The following is a 15,338-nucleotide window of genomic DNA, read 5'->3' on the forward strand; positions in this document are numbered from 1 at the left end:
TTACGATGTTGCTGTTGGGACAAATGAGACAGTTCATTGGACTGATGGAGCTTTAGCAAGTGACAGAGTGACATCACTGTATTTAAGATTATGGCTGGGTGCCTAGGGTTAGGGTTTACAACCCGAAAAGTGTTGCTTCTGTTTACCTGGGCTGTGATCCACCACCGTTCTCTCTATCCCGTCTCCGAAACCTGAAGATCCAAGCATCTACCACATATAAGACCTTTAATCATTGTAACACTCAATATCACCTACCATTCGCTACCACACCTCGAATTTCTCAGGTCAAGAATTGACAGTGATGATCTTTACCAGCGTTACTGTGTTCAACACCGGAGTTTGACCTTTCATAGGTGGATGTACTCCTTGAAGTTCTGAAAACGCCAGGGTCAACACAATGCAGTAATGCGGCACAGACGGTAGAATATTGCACTGAAAGCGTGCTATGTGTTTATGAGTGTACAACATGAATGTTGTTGAGCATAGTACAAGAAAGAGGGCAGGTGGGAGGGACCCAGGCCCAACCGCCCCCAGCCCTCCCTCTTCAACAACGCACGTTGTGTCAACGTACCGTTACTGCCGAGGCCATGACTGAGTTCTCTTCAAGATGAGATCAACGATATATGCTGTCTGCCTGTTCATTGAGGCCAAGCTAAGTTCGAATGATACGCTGACATGCCGACGGTATGCCAAACGACACAACCAGCAGAGCCTTGGGAATTGCAGCATGTAAAAGTTTCCAACGACACACATGGTATGGCTGTTGAGCCAACTGTCGATAGTGATTCGGTCAGCAGCTGTGTATATTGCTTTCAACAACTTTGTTGGGTTCTTGCTGATTCAGTTAGAAATGGGTATCCTTCCCCTTAGACCTTTCTCAGCATTTGAGAGTGGACTCATCGCTACCATCCAAAGATGCCAATTAAGGCTTATAACTGACAGGGTCTATATCCTGGTAGTTGAAAATGTTGGTGATGTCTTGATTGTTCCCAGTGGAACTCAAAGAACGTTGGCAGCAGACAGTAATCCTCCTGATATCGGAACTTCCAAGGTATAAATGCGACCAAATCTCTCCAGGTGTGATCTGAGGATTTAGGATCTCAAACAAAACAAAACATCAACACAATCGTGCGTCATATCAACAATTGAGTCTTTGGAACCACTGTTATCACCTGACATTGAGCTATTCTTGTGGGTTGGCTAGGAGTAACATTCTCAGTACATGAACTAAATCCACATAACTAATGAATCCGACTTCTAAAATCTAAATGCGCTTTTTCATCTTGAACTGAGGCATATCTTCCATATGTGTCATGGATCTTACAGAGCAACTTGATAGTTTTCAACTGCCGCGAGATCCTCCCGATGCATCTTTGTCTAACGAAGAGCATGCTCACCTATTGGAACCAAGTCTGAGTGACGAACAATTCTTCCGAATCAATCAGGAGCATTTGCAGTTTTGTGTCCTGAGAAATCCAAGCGCTTGACGGGGTCTTGGGTCTTGCTAGGTGAGCCGAATAAACCCAGAGACCGGGTAAGATTCGCTCCGAAAGAATGTGGAGTGGAGCTTCTTGTCATCTATGGTGATGGCAAAAGGTGAAAAAAGGATGAAGAAGGATGTGAAAATGTTTGTTCAAACCGACTTGAAACCACCACATAAGCTTATTCGAAATGCGCAGAATGGGATACGTTAAGCTGAAGACCCAAGCGAGATTCGAACTATACACCGTTAGATTTACCCCTGTAAGTCCCTGCGTGTCACGCGTGATTCCGAAAGATGACCCCTGGAGGATTGGAAGATATCCAAGGCTATTGATCATTTTCTTAATTATAAGTAGGATCCATGCCGTTTATCGCATATCAGGCGAGCTGTTCTGAACCTCTTACAGCAAACATAGGCTCCAAACGCTGACGAAATAGTGAACAACATAGTTTAGTTCCCAATTTCAGCTGGTAGGATCATAACGCTTAATCTCACCGTTCCTTTCTTGAAAGGATGGCGGTGTCCAAGATCATCAAGTCAGACATCTGGAGAGGATGCGGGCTCACAACTTGATAGTAACCCTAGTGCCAGTTCCGCATCTTCTGAAGAGTTTCTCCCCGAAGGTAGGCCATCAATGATGCAGAAGCAATCAATGAGCATATCGTATCAAAGACCCACGAGGAGCTCGGCAATGCCCGAGACGTGAAACTAGAGCAACTCACAAAGCCAAATCATTTCCTAATAGAAGAAATTTTGGATGACGAGTGGAGAGTAAATTGTGAATATTCGAAACCCCCCCCCCGGTATGTTCCCCAATTGGTCGCAGAACTCGGCAGGATAGTTGAACATCCTGGCCAGATTGAAGCTGGTTACAGTAGCTTGTTCAGCGAATTTCAGGAAGCGATCCGTCAGTCCATCACTTCCTTTGGGCGGGTATGGCCAGCTATCTACAAAGTGGTATCCTCCGATTTGGGAAGAAACTTTGCAATTGAGCAACATTAAATCCATAGTAATGAAGCAAATCTTAGAAGACAGATAATATTTGACGTGTTGCCTTCCGAAAATTTAGGGATGTTTCAATAGAAAAAGATGAGACCTAGAGGGACGCTTGAAAGTTTGATGACATCCCGAGATCCTGGATACATACAGGCCGAGAAAAAAGCATTCAGGGACTGGTCGGAGACTAAAACAATGGTATATCTCATCAAGGTTCTGAGATCGATATGTCAAAACACAGCGGTTTCTTGATTGGGGGCAGGCAAGTTACTACTCTGTGGAAGATTATCTTTGGTGTATGCCAGACAAAATACAGGCCCAGTTGAACTCTGCGCCCCTCAGTTTGAGGAGCAATCTAAGGGCTTACAGGACATTTATGATCCTAGTAAAGATATCTGGGGTCCTGTTGTCAAAGAAGACTACTTCATTCGCCAAATTATCAAAAAGGACTATCACAACTCCATTATATTTCATAAAGCCTTCATAACCACCTCAGAAAGCTGGTTATATATATGAGTCAGCAAAGTGAAGCTGTTCCTGTGACCTTTGCATAGGAACATTATCGTTCAATCTTTTGTTTTTTATCTCCATGCTTCCGAGCTTTCTGTTTCCACCTTTTCCAAGCTTTTCAAGTCACTTCCTTGATCAATTCAGTAAGAGTAATGATGCTTCATGACAGATACTATATCTTCAAAACATTAACACTCAGATACAAAGACAACAGTTCACTATCAATAGCTAGGGCTCAAGAATCAAGTTAGGGTTACCTAGTAGTAGCAATGAAGCAAAGTTAGTACCATCTTGAGATGTTGAGCATCAGCGTTTTTTTTGTGTGTTGAGATGACTGCCCCAGTGAAGACGAGCTTGATAGCGGATATGTAACAAGTATTTCTCTCAGAAATTACGGTAGGATTTTCCACCTATCTCTTAGGGCTCTTTCATGACCATTAACATCAAGATGTTCCGACAAGCAGGACAAGCCAGCTGACAGAATGCCAAGATAAGTGTCAGCCACCTGGCAAGAACCGTCTACACGCTCCGCCAACATCAGCTGCGTCCAGAAGGGCTGGTTAGCTGCGCCTCTCTTGAACCAGCATCACGCTTAGCTCGCCATCGTTGGAGTGCCTTCCGAGATGTCATCCGCACGGGCGATGTGGTACGTTGCGGGGACGAAGAAGTCCCCTAACGGCACGCTCTACTTAAACTGCAACGTCAAGCCGGGCGCCAGCAAACAGCGCGAAGGGATCGCGTCAGTAGGCGATGATGCAGTCGAGATATGTGTTGCAGCACAGGCGCGAGAGGGTGAGGCAAACAAGGCGGTTATCAAGGTTCTCAGCGAGGTAAATTTTTTTTTTCATTCTTATCATTATTTTTACACTTCTGTGCACAGATTTATGCCTGCGTTTTTAGCCGGGTTGCTGCATCCTGTGAGGTTAGCTAGGATGAACATGCTGACCGGCGTCAGGTTCTCGACCTTCCCAAGTCGGACTTGCAGATCACCCAAGGTCTCAAGTCCCGCAACAAGACAGTAGCGGTTTCAGGCGGCTGGATCAACTCGGGTGAGGAGGAGTGTTTGAAGCGGGTTCGGCAGTACCTTGAGAAGGCCATGAACGATGCTTAGCCAGCCGTATACCCAGTTTGACCAGACTGCAGCCAATGCGAACCCAATCACTACCAACGGCATCGACTCAAACCATACAGTTGCCATTGCCATCTAGCCTGGCGACGGTAGGGTCATTTATTTGGAGAGGCAGGTGTCTGGTTTAATGCCAGCAATCTACCTGCTGTCCAAGAAGGCTTCATGATCACCACGACCCGCCCCGAGTTTCACCGAACGCCGCGGCCACGAGCTCTTGTGGGCAGTCCACTAGCCTGAGCCCCACGAGGCCCGCCTCTTCCACCACGTGTAGCCCCCGCTCTTGACGATGAGGATACGGATGTCGGTACGCGGGTAGATGGCGGTGGGAGTCGAGATTGGCGGGTCGCCGCGCCAGGCGCTTGGTATTTGGGAGCCTGTTTATGGGATGGAGGGTTCTCGACGAACGAGGTATCCGTTGTCCTAGGACACGTTAGTTGAGGGGAAGTTTTGTTGTCTTGATCGAGGTGTGCGCACATGAAAGTAGTCTCGGGCTCCGTCTCGACCGTCCGCTCAGGCAGTTTCGATGCGTCTAAAATATCTTATTAGTTAATGCCGTCGAAGTAGACGTCCCTGAAAGTCCAACATACTGGCTTGCATCTCCTCTTCCTTCAGCTTCATCCGTTTAAATGACTCGGTGATCGGCCCCTACACTATATCAGCAAACCATTCCTCCCATATTCCATGTCTTCCCTTCACACACTTCTGGGAAATCAACACAGAACGCGTTCATGTTCAGACCGTAGAGAAAACTGGCGAAGCTTTCGCTGAACCGGGCCAGTGATTCGTGCATCAACTGAAAGTGCATCATGTTGGCCTCGAGGTCGGCCACAGCATCGGCGAGCTCGGCAAATGCTGGCTCAAATGCGTTTAGTGGGAATGCAGCATTGTCGCCATAGACACTGCCGCGCGCTGAGGAACGAAAGGATGACCGCGAGGAGGGGCGTAGAGGTGTTGTTGGGCGTGAGCGAGAGGTTGAGCGGGTTCGGCGGTGGGATGACTGGGGGTTGGTGTCTTCAGGGGCCATTTTGTCAAGTTTGGTGTCAATATAAACACTTCCTCGGTTGAATTCATAAACAAAGTCGTCCCGGATTGTCGGCGTCGAGACCACTTCGCGTTGCTCGCCGTGGTTGTTGACTTTCGATGTTTGATTGTTTCCCGAGTTGACGATCTGCTTGGTCTCCACTCCCACCGACAGCTGCCCCGCAGTTGACAAGCCCCACCGGACGTCACTGCCCCACCAATCCCACGCTTCCAGCGTGCGTCAAGAGTGGAAATGTCGCCAAGGATCCGCAGCCACACTTGGTGGATTCATCTTGACCCTTCATCGTCTTAGAAACCGAGCGTCTGTTAGCAAACCTCCCTTTCGCGTGCAGATTGCTGCTTACGGAGACATCGGAAGAAAGAGAGACGCGCAGCATGGAATACAAACAACGACGTAATTTACGATCGACGTTGGATGGACGGCTGTAATAGCTCCGGGGCCCTCGAACTGTTCCTGCATCGAGTTGTCCGTTAGCAAAAGACAGTTGTTCCTGCAGAATCTTTGTGTGTTTGGTCCTCCACGTCTCTGACCTGGAGCTGGGGTCACGGCGCCCCGCTAACTTGTCTAAGCAAAGCCGCGTCGAGCTGTAAGCTGAATGGCATTGGCCCGTGTCCATCGCTCATTCATACGTATCTCGTACGTGACCCGGGATTTTGTTGAGTGTTGGTCAGTGCCGTGTCCTCAACACCGAGTCCCCGGTCGTTGAGACGGAAACGAGCGGCATCTTCACAAAGAGCCAAATCCGCCCCCTGTTCCCACGACATCTACGTCCTCCGTGGGTCGCCGTATATTGAGCGTATGTGAAACCGTTTGCCCACGAATTGCCCCCCCTCCCTCCCGTCCCGCCGGAGCCGACACGCATCTTGCTGGCATCCAAGCTGACACGGCATCTCCGGGTAGCGCGCGCGCTACCGCAATTGGACAGACTCCATTCGGTGCTACGGGCTGCAGGTGTCCTCACCTGTTGGGCGCACGCGCAGCTCGGGCACGCCTCCGTCGTCGCTGGACTGCACTTGGCGCGCCGCCTGTAAGAGAACAGCTTTCCTATGCATCCGCTGCTGCGGTTCTCATCATTGCGCTCCGCTCATTGTTTTCCCTCGAGCTCCGTTTCGTTCGTCAGGAGTTCCGTTCATCGTTGCATCTCGACCTCTTCTTCGGCCGCCCGTCGCTCATTGAAATATCTGACCCCGACATTCCTTGCATCGGACGCCGGCCCGCTTGAAGCCCGACGTTGCAGCCAACTGAACCTGCATCCTCAGGGACCGCAGCATCTCGCTCATCAGCTAAAGCAACCGTTCGCAGCTCACCGTAACGCTTCAGCTACAGGGCTCTTCATCGCCACTGTTGTAGCGCTTCTTGGATTGTCTGCATATTACAAATTACATCCGCACACTCCAGCCTCTGCCGCCGAGGATTTGGCCGCAACTTTGAACGAAATGGCCACTGAGATAGCCCCTGGTCGCCCCGGCAACCTCACTCCTGAGCAGGAGGAGAAGCTCAGGAAGCTGTGGCAGTACATCTTCCAGGTCTGCGCGGTTGGTCAAGAGCAGAGCAGCAGCGCAGAGAATGCCCCTGCCGCCGAGGCTGAAAAGAGCCAAGATGCGGACAAAAAGGAGAAAAAGAGCCGCATGTCCCTTTTCTCGCGCAAGAGCAAGAAGGACTCAGACGGCGCCTCCAGCAGCGGCGACTCCTCGGCCCCTCCTGGCGCCCGTGTGGTCCTGCACCTTAAGGATGGCGACAACGATAAGTACGGCCAGACAAAGCAGTTCTACGACACACTGGCCAGCCAGAGCCCCCAGTCTATTCGTGACACGATCTGGAGCATGATTAAACACGACAATCCTGATGCGCTCGTCCTGCGCTTCCTGCGCGCACGCAAGTGGGATGTCGAGCGCGCCCTCATCATGCTGGTGTCTACCATGAGCTGGCGCATGTCGGAGATGAAGGTTGATGATGATATCATGCGCAACGGCGAGGGCGCTGCCTGGGCTGCGGAGAAAAACAGCGAGGATGCAAATGAGAAGAAGCTGGCTCACGACTTTATGACTCAGATCCGGAAGGGCATCAGCTATGTGCATGGTGTTGATAAGCAGGGTCGGCCGTTGTGCTTTGTGAATGTGCGGCTGCATCGTCAGGGCGAGCAGGCTGAGGAGGCTCTTGAGAGGTACACTGTGTATTTGATTGAGACTTGCCGCATGCTTCTTCAGCCGCCGGTCGACACGGCCGTAAGTTTCGTCTTGTTTGGGGAGGCATGCTGGCTAAGATGCTGACGCTTGACAGACGATCGTGTTCGACATGACGGACTTCTCCCTAGCCAACATGGATTACGCCCCCGTTAAGTTCATGATCAAGTGCTTTGAAGCCAACTACCCCGAGTCTCTCGGCGCCGTGCTGGTGCACAAGGCCCCGTGGATTTTCCAAGGTTCGTCCCCAAACTTCCCCCCCCCCCCAAAAAAAAACCTCCCTTCTCTCTCCTCCCCTCTTTTCATCTCATATCCCCATCAATCCTAACCCCTCCCCAGGCATCTGGAAAGTCATCCGCGGCTGGCTCGACCCAGTCGTCGCCAACAAAGTGCACTTCACCAACAACGCCAAGGAGATGGAAGAGTTCATTCCCATGAAACACATCCCCAAATCTCTCGACGGCGAGGAAGATTGGACGTACAGCTACGTTGAGCCGACAGAGGACGAAAACGCGCTGATGCGCGACATCGCCACACGCGACCAGATGCTGGCTGAGCGCGCCAAGCTGTACCGCGAGTACGAGGAGGCGACGCTCGAGTGGATCCGCATTGCGGAGGAAGGGGGCGACCAGACGGAGATCAAGAAGAAGAGGGACGAGATCGCGGAGAGGTTGAGGGTCGATTACTGGAAAATCGACCCCTACCTGAGGGCGAGGTCATATTATGACCGGATCGGGGTGCTGCAACCCGGCGGCAGGCTAAACTGGTATCCGGAGGAGAAGAAGGCGGAACAACAGCAGAGCCAAGGGAACGGTGCTGCGGAGAAGGTTGAGGCTGTTGTGTCGGCCGCCGCGGCGGAGTCGACGACGACTTCGGCTCAGGATCTTGATTAAATTGGTCGGGCTTAATGTAGGTTGGACGGGGAAAAAGACGTTTGGGCTATGTGTATTAGCTTGGTATTGAACATTTTGCTGAACATAATCTGGGTCGGTCAAAATGGCGCTTAAAATTCCTGGAAGTTTTATTGCTTGATTGATTTTGCTGGGTTACTTTCTTCGGTAGTTTGCATGTGCCTATTTTCATCCCATGCTCTACAGCTCCAGGCTCCCAACATTTTAGAGCTTGTCCTTGATCTCCTCATACAGCGCCTTGAGCTTGTCCATATCGGTCTTCTGGATCGGCCAACCAATGCCTAGACCCTCCTGCTGGTTCGGCTTGGGAATCTATGCGCATTCGCTCTGGTCAATAATATGTTCGTTGTCGCACCCGGGAAGCCATAACGGGACTGTACCATGTGGAAGTGCACATGAGGAACCTCCTGGTGAGCACCACGGCCGTTATTCTGCAGGATGTTGTATTCCTCAGCGCCAGTAGCCTTGACGAGCTTCTTGGCGATCGGCTATTTGATAGGGATGTTGTGTAAGCATGGGGTCTGTCTCCTTTCGCGCGTTGTCTCCCGGTGGATATATTGTAGCGTACCAGGATGTCCGTCAGGAAATCGTCAGGAATATCAGTCAGCTTCTCACCATGGACCTTGGGAATCACGAGCTACATTACGCGAGAGGTAGCAACGTGTAAGCGTTCCTTATCCAAACGAAGAAACAGAACACGTGAGAACCAATTGGCACGAAATGGAACGGGAAAGAGGGCGTACAGCATGACCACGGCTAAGAGGGTTGATGTCGAGAAAAGCGAGGGACTTCTCCGTCTCGACGAGCTTGAAGCAAGGGATCTCGCCTGGGTGTGGTTGAAACGGGGTCAGTCACTTTGCCGCAACTTTTGGGGAAGGGGGGGGGGGGAAGATGGCTGCCATCAGCCAACGCCTCAGCCGAGTGAGCGAGAGAGCGCAGAGGACTAGACTTGCCCTTGATGATCTTGCAGAAGATGCACGACGCCATTTTGCTTGCCATTGGCAGACACAAGAATGTCAGGGACGAACGCAAGGATGGACGGTTGACGGCCGAGTGCTGATTGAACTGCTGCTTGGACCTCTGAGGGGCTTTCGGGGGAAATGCCTTGTTTCAACAAAGCTTCTACGACACAGCGGCTGAACCATCCGCTTTCTCGGATTGCCCGCAACTTTAGCGCGGGGTCGCTCGGCAGCAGCCAATCCGCGGGGCTCACACTCGAGATGCTACGACTCACACATTTCTGGCAGCATTGACTGCACCACCAAACTCAAATGATCCTAGCTAGCTATAGATGAGTCAGTAGAAGTAGTACAAAGCTTAAGTTTCAGAATTGAGGTTGCTTTGTAATCAGAAGCTCGATCTGCTCCTGTCTAGCCGCTGAAAAGCTCGCCAACGGCCCCGCCAACGGACGACGGGCCAACCGCAAGACCCCGCCATGACTGGACCTTCTGGGCGGGAAGAAGCTGGAAGCCTGCTCTGATGTCACACTTCCACAACCCACCTGATCCCCAGTCACAACACCAGGCAACCGTCCGTCCTCAAACAAAGCTTCGACCGCAGACAGCCTCGATTATCGCACCCTGATTTCCAGCCCTATTTAAGACTACGAGCTCATAAGGCGTCAAGACAGCCAAACAACAAAAGAAAGGAGGGGACAAAGACAGCGACAGCGCCAGCAGCATTCAGACCATCAGAACACCATGGCGCGTCACGCTTACAAGTCAACGCCCCTCTTTGGCGGGGCTATCGTCGTCGACATGCCCGAGAAATTTGTGGACGTCAGGTATGTCAATCCGTCTCAATCATGCCACAAGCATGTTTCCTACAGTCTCAAAGTCTACAATTGAGCCACAAGAGTCAGGTTTTAACCCCGCGCAGCAAGATTCGCACAGTTCCCGACAACCAGGAAGTCTACCTCGACAATGACGGCTTTACCTCCATCATTGTGGACATCCTCGAGCGCATCGAGACAGAAGGCGACTCGCCTCTTGAGCGCGATGGCAAGGCCATGACTGCCCACCTGGAAGACATCGCCGGCGAGGATGCTGAAAACGTCAGGGTTTGGAACACAACCGAGACGCGCTTCACTCATCTTGAGTATATATCCCCTGCTTTTCCTGTTTAATACCAATAATTCAATGCTGACATACCTCCCAACAGCCCCTCCATCCCCTGCTACACCCTCATCGCCACGACAATCCCCAAGCCGAAGCAGCCCCTCATCCCCGAAAACATGCCCCCAGAGCTGGCTCAGCAACAGATAGAAGCAGCCAAGCGCTCGGCGCCAGACTTCACGGCGCTGATCATGACGCTTGTGCGCCTTGAGCAGAAGCAGACCGACATCATCATTACAATCAACGTCCCGCACATCAAGGGCGAGTACGACGAAGAGGAGGTGGATCTGGAGCTAGGCAAGCAAGGCAAGCTGATTGGCGACGCGGTAGAGTATGCGGCGCGCGTGTGGGAGACGTTCGAGATTAAGGACTGGGGTCTTTTTGCTTGAAGAGTGGAACTGAGGAGTTAGGAATAGGATAGGATATCCTGGGAGGATGGGTAAGGAGGTCAGGTTTGATTTTAGAGGGCAGAGCCATTGGTAACTGCTGGAACAGGGAAAATGGCAAATCTTGTAAGATGGATGGAAGGAGACGGATATATGGGTACGGTAACTCCCAAGTTGCCCATGAATGATGAACACGACAGATAGTCTAGTTAGCGATCTAGGTAGCTCATACTACATTTCCATAGCTTAGCATAAAGTTCACATCGACCATCCGATCAAAAGGTAGGTAGAACATGTTCGCCGGTGTATCATGTTGTATGTACAAAACCGGGTATCATATTTACAGCTGTAACTGTTTCTAGCGTCATGTCCATATCATTGACCTATCTTCGCAAGGGGTATCGTCAACGCAACAGTTCATTCGGACGTGTCCGACTCCCTTTAATCGTCGTCCAGCGTGAGATCGATAACCTCGGTCGTGGGCTGAGCGCTGGAAATCTCAGTGACCTGAGGCTTAGCTCTGCCTGCTCCGGCTTTCCCTTGCTTCTTGTGTTCTGCCCATCGAGCCCCCACGATCTTCATTACCTCTTTCTGCGAGATCCCCTCATGCTGCAGCCGAACCAACTTCATCTGCCTTTTCATAAACTCTTGGTACTCTGTCGGCTTCTTTTCCTTTGTTCCCTGAGTCCCTTCGTCACCAGAACCACCAGCAGCGCTGGCAACTTTCCCCTGACCCCTCGGCACAGGCTTGATCTGCCTGAGCTCACCACGACACCCCTCCACCCCGCACCGGTGCCGCCTAGGATCGATGCTCTTCGAGTGCCGATTGTACTTCCGGAAGCACTCGACGCACTCCCAAACGTACTTGAAGTCGATCACGTACGTGTGCTTGGTCGTCACAACGATGCCGTCGCGCTGGCCAAACGCATCCATCACCTTTCGCGCCCAGTACTTGAAGTCCGGCCCATGCGGCTGGTCGTCACGGCCATTGATCATGAAGACGCAGAGATGACAGAACTCGTGCGCCACCGTGTTGAGCAGGCGGTCGCGGTCCGAGACGATTTTCTCGGCAAGCTCGATCGTCGCCGTGTGTTTGGTGACAGTGACATAGTTTTCCTCCGAGCCAAAGGGAGACTTCCACTCGGAGGGTGACGCCAGATGGGTGTGCGTTCTCGATTTCCAGTTGGCGCGGCCGGCGGTTTTATTGAGGGTTTTTGTCCACTTGATCCGGATCCCGCCGGTCAGTGCTGTCATTTCGGAGAGCTTTCCGCCGGTGATGACGCGATCGAGCTCGGCGACGTAGTCCTCGGCCATCTGGTGCTTTTGCGCGTCGAACTCCTTCTTGGCTTTGCGCGTCGCAGCGGCCGCTTGCTTGGCAGTCATCTTTTCCGGGTCGGTGGCAACCTTTTTGGACTTAGTCTGATCGCCAGCCTTTGCGGGATTCGGGAAAAGTAGTTTACGTGGTGAATGTTCGTCATTCCAATCGTCGACGAACTCTTGGCTCCAGAATTGATCGGAACTGGGCCTATGGGGTGTTTTAGGGATCCGGGGAAGTTTTTTAGGCGATGGCAGTCCTGAACGACCTGTTGGGGGTGGTAAGTCGGGCCTGTTTAGACTGGATAAAACGTCCAGATCCTCATCGTTCCTGGACAAAGTCAGTTTGACCAGACCAACTTCACTTCTCTATGGAAAACTGTGACAACTTACAAGTTCAAGGGGGTCAAAGCCTCGGCAAGGTCCTCGTCGTTGTTCTTCTTTTCCCGACCTCTACGTTTGGTAGAGAGAGATCGGGATCTCGAGGAACTCTTGTGCCTCGTGGCCTGTCGTGGAGGTCCAAGAGGAGAGCCATCTTCTTCCTCGTACTGATAGTCCGAGTCATTTTTGTCGTCATTGTCTTCACTCTCGCTGAGTTCCAACTCTTCCAATCCATACACTTCCTCCTCCTCGTCTTCTCGGCAGGAGTGGAATGTCTCATCAACCATAGACACCTCCTCAATCAAAGTCATGTCCTCCTTGGCTGAAACATATTCCTCGTCCTCGTTGTCGGGAGATGAAGGAACAGTAAGACCCAGCACGGGCTTCCTAGGCCTAAGCTGAACCCTCGGGCCCGGCCGCCGCTGCCCAACGTTCTCCTTATCCGAGTCATCTTCTAAGTCGATCTCTTTCCCCCCTTTCTCTGGCTCCCAGGAGCCGAGCAACTCGTTGTCAGAAGGCAAGCCTAGTTTTCTCCGCCGCACCGTCGAGATCGGCTTAGAAGACTTCAGCACCTTCTGTGGTGTCTTCGTGGCCGGTTTTAAGTTCATATCTTCCTTCGGCTGCGGCTTCTTTCCCGACAGTGGAAGGTAAGGAAATCCCTCGCCGTCAGAGTCAGACAAGTCGCTGCTGTCGAGCACTGTTCGCGCCAGTCGTCTTGACATCATCGTGACAAAAGATATGTGATGGATAAGATATAGCTTTTGTGGATAAGAGATGTTCAGTTTGTGGTTTGGGATTTGATAAGGTGCAAATTCACGACTGTTGAGATGGTGTAAAGTACCTACCAAAACCCGAGCCCCAATGTTTACGTTACATGCGTTGCCCGGGCAACAGTCTGATTTTTAGCTGATCGTGTCCGTCTTGGCAACCCGTCGAAGTATTCTGGAACGCGGCTCCACAGCTGACAACTGCCGCTTCGACCATCCCGTCTTTTCGATGTTACCTCGCGGGGGCAGCACCGGGCAGAATATTGGTCTGTCCATTTACTCTGCACTGGTGTAACAAGCGTTCGTTCACATGTTGACTTTACAGAATCAGACGCCCGCGTGTCCTCGGTAATGCGGTCCACGAGCGCGTTGCCATTCGCCTCGAGTTCCAGTGCCAGGTTTCGGTGCTTCTCACGGCCACATTCCACCGCAGGGCGCGCTTCGATAGTCGGATGACTTATCCATACTCCGCTTGGGCTTGAATGTGCCTTACTGCCCTACCCAGTTTGCCACAAGCGAAGACTCGTTCACCATTTCTGATGTGTCCAACTCTATCATCACATTCAATTCGTTGGTTTCACTTGATTTACCCTCAACCTACCTCCCAGTACGAGCCACATGACATGCCTTGCCCTAGGTCAGGATGGTCAGCCTCCTCCTCGTCCCGCGAGTTGTGATTGCTCTGCGGTACCAAGCTGATCCCCTAACCCCATCAGCATGAAAATTTCGAGACAGTGCGATCTGGCCTATCAAGCCTTCTGATATACCCAGACGATAAGCTGCCGTTGTTACTCCCTACAATAATAACAGCTCCTGCTTATTGCTTGTATCTCCTCGTTACAGCAGCGTTAATTTGTAGCACTTGATATGAGAAGTTTGCTCGAGAAATCTAAACGCCAAGCTGGCAGTAGCACGGATCAGCACGACTTGCAGCTCATGCCGAAGCTGATCTGATATCGAACTGTCTTGCTAAGCGGTGACGTACACATCTTCCGGACTACCGATGATAGGTAGATCGGAGATAGGTATCTACGTGTGCGACATCGACTCCGGAGCGTAGTTCAGCACATTCGGACACCGCTGTGCTAGAGGACAGCCGCATTGCGTCTTCAAGCTCGGCGCCGCGCTCATCTTTCCGGGTCTCGATTTGTGGGAAGCCTTACCATGCAAACTGTGGTTGGCGCTAACGTCATCCACCACGACTTGACGCAGGTACCGGTGTCCCGCCCTGCAGGCCGACATCCAATTCTTTTGCAATCTAAAACCTCGATATTGACGGGCGTGGGAGCTGGGCTGCTATTCGTCCATTCATGAGTTGTGCTACACGGTAGACTTTTTACACGAATTCTACCCCGCGTGCCGCCTTGATAAGCGGGGGATGTGCGGTTCATCGGACACGACGTGCACCTTTGTAGCTTGGTTCCGGACCTCGAGATCTTCTCGGTTCATCGCCAGCTCATAGAGTTAGGATTGAGCATCGACAGCTACGTTTCTAGGATTTTATCATCTGCAAACGTTTGAGAATAGTCATCGTTGCGTCTGGAGCTCTCCCGAGAAACCCTGGCTGATCACGAAACAAATTTGTGTGATTGACGGAAACCTGGCAACGAAGCTTGGAGCCATTGGCGACGGACGTAGAGTGACAGAACGGAGGGAACCAGGAGAATACAACTCGCGGCTCCTTGCAGAGAAACAACTTCCAACGTTGCAAATGGCACAGATGGAAAGACTCAGGCAAAATAATTGATTGCTTCGTACGCTGCCGTTGTGTCACTGCATGGAAAATCTGTGAGAAAGCGGCGCGTGCTGGGCGACGACACACAATTGACCAGCCAGCCTCTGGTGTTCTGCGGTGGATATGTCCGTATCCGCACTGTGTTCGGAAGAGTCGGACGAGGGACAGCCCCTTCGGGATATGTCATGGAACCGATCGACTGGATGAAAATTCCGGCTCACCCTGCAATTTGTCGCCAGGTGGATGACCGTGGCGATCGCTTGGAGGTCGACGAACTGGTGGCAGCTAAAACAAAAAAAAAAGCTGTAGGAGAGCAGCAGCAAGGTTTTTGAGTGTGCAGCAGTCCTGTAGTGTTATGCTTGTGCATTCGGTGAATACTTCTGTCAG

At 51.6% G+C, this 15,338-nt stretch overlaps 6 protein-coding genes across 6 annotated transcripts; 3 read left to right on the plus strand and 3 right to left on the minus strand.

The window, feature by feature from the left end:
* Nucleotides 1-3,612: 3,612 nt before the first annotated feature.
* CTHT_0017530 (uncharacterized protein) lies at nt 3,613-4,100 on the plus strand (the record flags this gene model as incomplete). Its single annotated transcript, XM_006692192.1, has 2 exons — nt 3,613-3,819; nt 3,945-4,100. The coding sequence occupies 2 exons, from the start codon at nt 3,613-3,615 to the stop codon at nt 4,098-4,100; spliced, it is 363 nt and encodes a 120-aa protein (XP_006692255.1).
* Nucleotides 4,101-4,346: 246 nt separating this feature from the next.
* CTHT_0017540 (uncharacterized protein) lies at nt 4,347-5,142 on the minus strand (the record flags this gene model as incomplete). Its single annotated transcript, XM_006692193.1, has 3 exons — nt 4,347-4,492; nt 4,706-4,763; nt 4,819-5,142. 3 exons carry the CDS (start codon nt 5,140-5,142, stop codon nt 4,347-4,349), a joined length of 528 nt encoding a protein of 175 aa, XP_006692256.1.
* A 1,454-nt stretch (nt 5,143-6,596) lies between these two features.
* On the plus strand, nt 6,597-8,236 carry CTHT_0017550 (putative phosphatidylinositol transporter protein; the record flags this gene model as incomplete). Its single annotated transcript, XM_006692194.1, has 3 exons — nt 6,597-7,385; nt 7,441-7,582; nt 7,683-8,236. The coding sequence occupies 3 exons, from the start codon at nt 6,597-6,599 to the stop codon at nt 8,234-8,236; spliced, it is 1,485 nt and encodes a 494-aa protein (XP_006692257.1).
* A 222-nt stretch (nt 8,237-8,458) lies between these two features.
* Nucleotides 8,459-9,241, minus strand: CTHT_0017560 (uncharacterized protein; the record flags this gene model as incomplete). The annotated part of the gene is made up of 5 exons (XM_006692195.1): nt 8,459-8,566; nt 8,635-8,742; nt 8,823-8,891; nt 8,998-9,080; nt 9,199-9,241. 5 exons carry the CDS (start codon nt 9,239-9,241, stop codon nt 8,459-8,461), a joined length of 411 nt encoding a protein of 136 aa, XP_006692258.1.
* Nucleotides 9,242-9,954: 713 nt separating this feature from the next.
* Nucleotides 9,955-10,757, plus strand: CTHT_0017570 (uncharacterized protein; the record flags this gene model as incomplete). The annotated part of the gene is made up of 3 exons (XM_006692196.1): nt 9,955-10,037; nt 10,133-10,351; nt 10,415-10,757. The coding sequence occupies 3 exons, from the start codon at nt 9,955-9,957 to the stop codon at nt 10,755-10,757; spliced, it is 645 nt and encodes a 214-aa protein (XP_006692259.1).
* Nucleotides 10,758-11,195: 438 nt separating this feature from the next.
* On the minus strand, nt 11,196-13,174 carry CTHT_0017580 (uncharacterized protein; the record flags this gene model as incomplete). Its single annotated transcript, XM_006692197.1, has 2 exons — nt 11,196-12,279; nt 12,462-13,174. 2 exons carry the CDS (start codon nt 13,172-13,174, stop codon nt 11,196-11,198), a joined length of 1,797 nt encoding a protein of 598 aa, XP_006692260.1.
* Between the last annotated feature and the right edge of the window lie 2,164 nt (nt 13,175-15,338).

Source organism: Thermochaetoides thermophila, assembly GCF_000221225.1.
Source record: "Thermochaetoides thermophila DSM 1495 unplaced genomic scaffold scf7180000011815, whole genome shotgun sequence".
Taxonomy (NCBI): domain Eukaryota; kingdom Fungi; phylum Ascomycota; class Sordariomycetes; order Sordariales; family Chaetomiaceae; genus Thermochaetoides; species Thermochaetoides thermophila.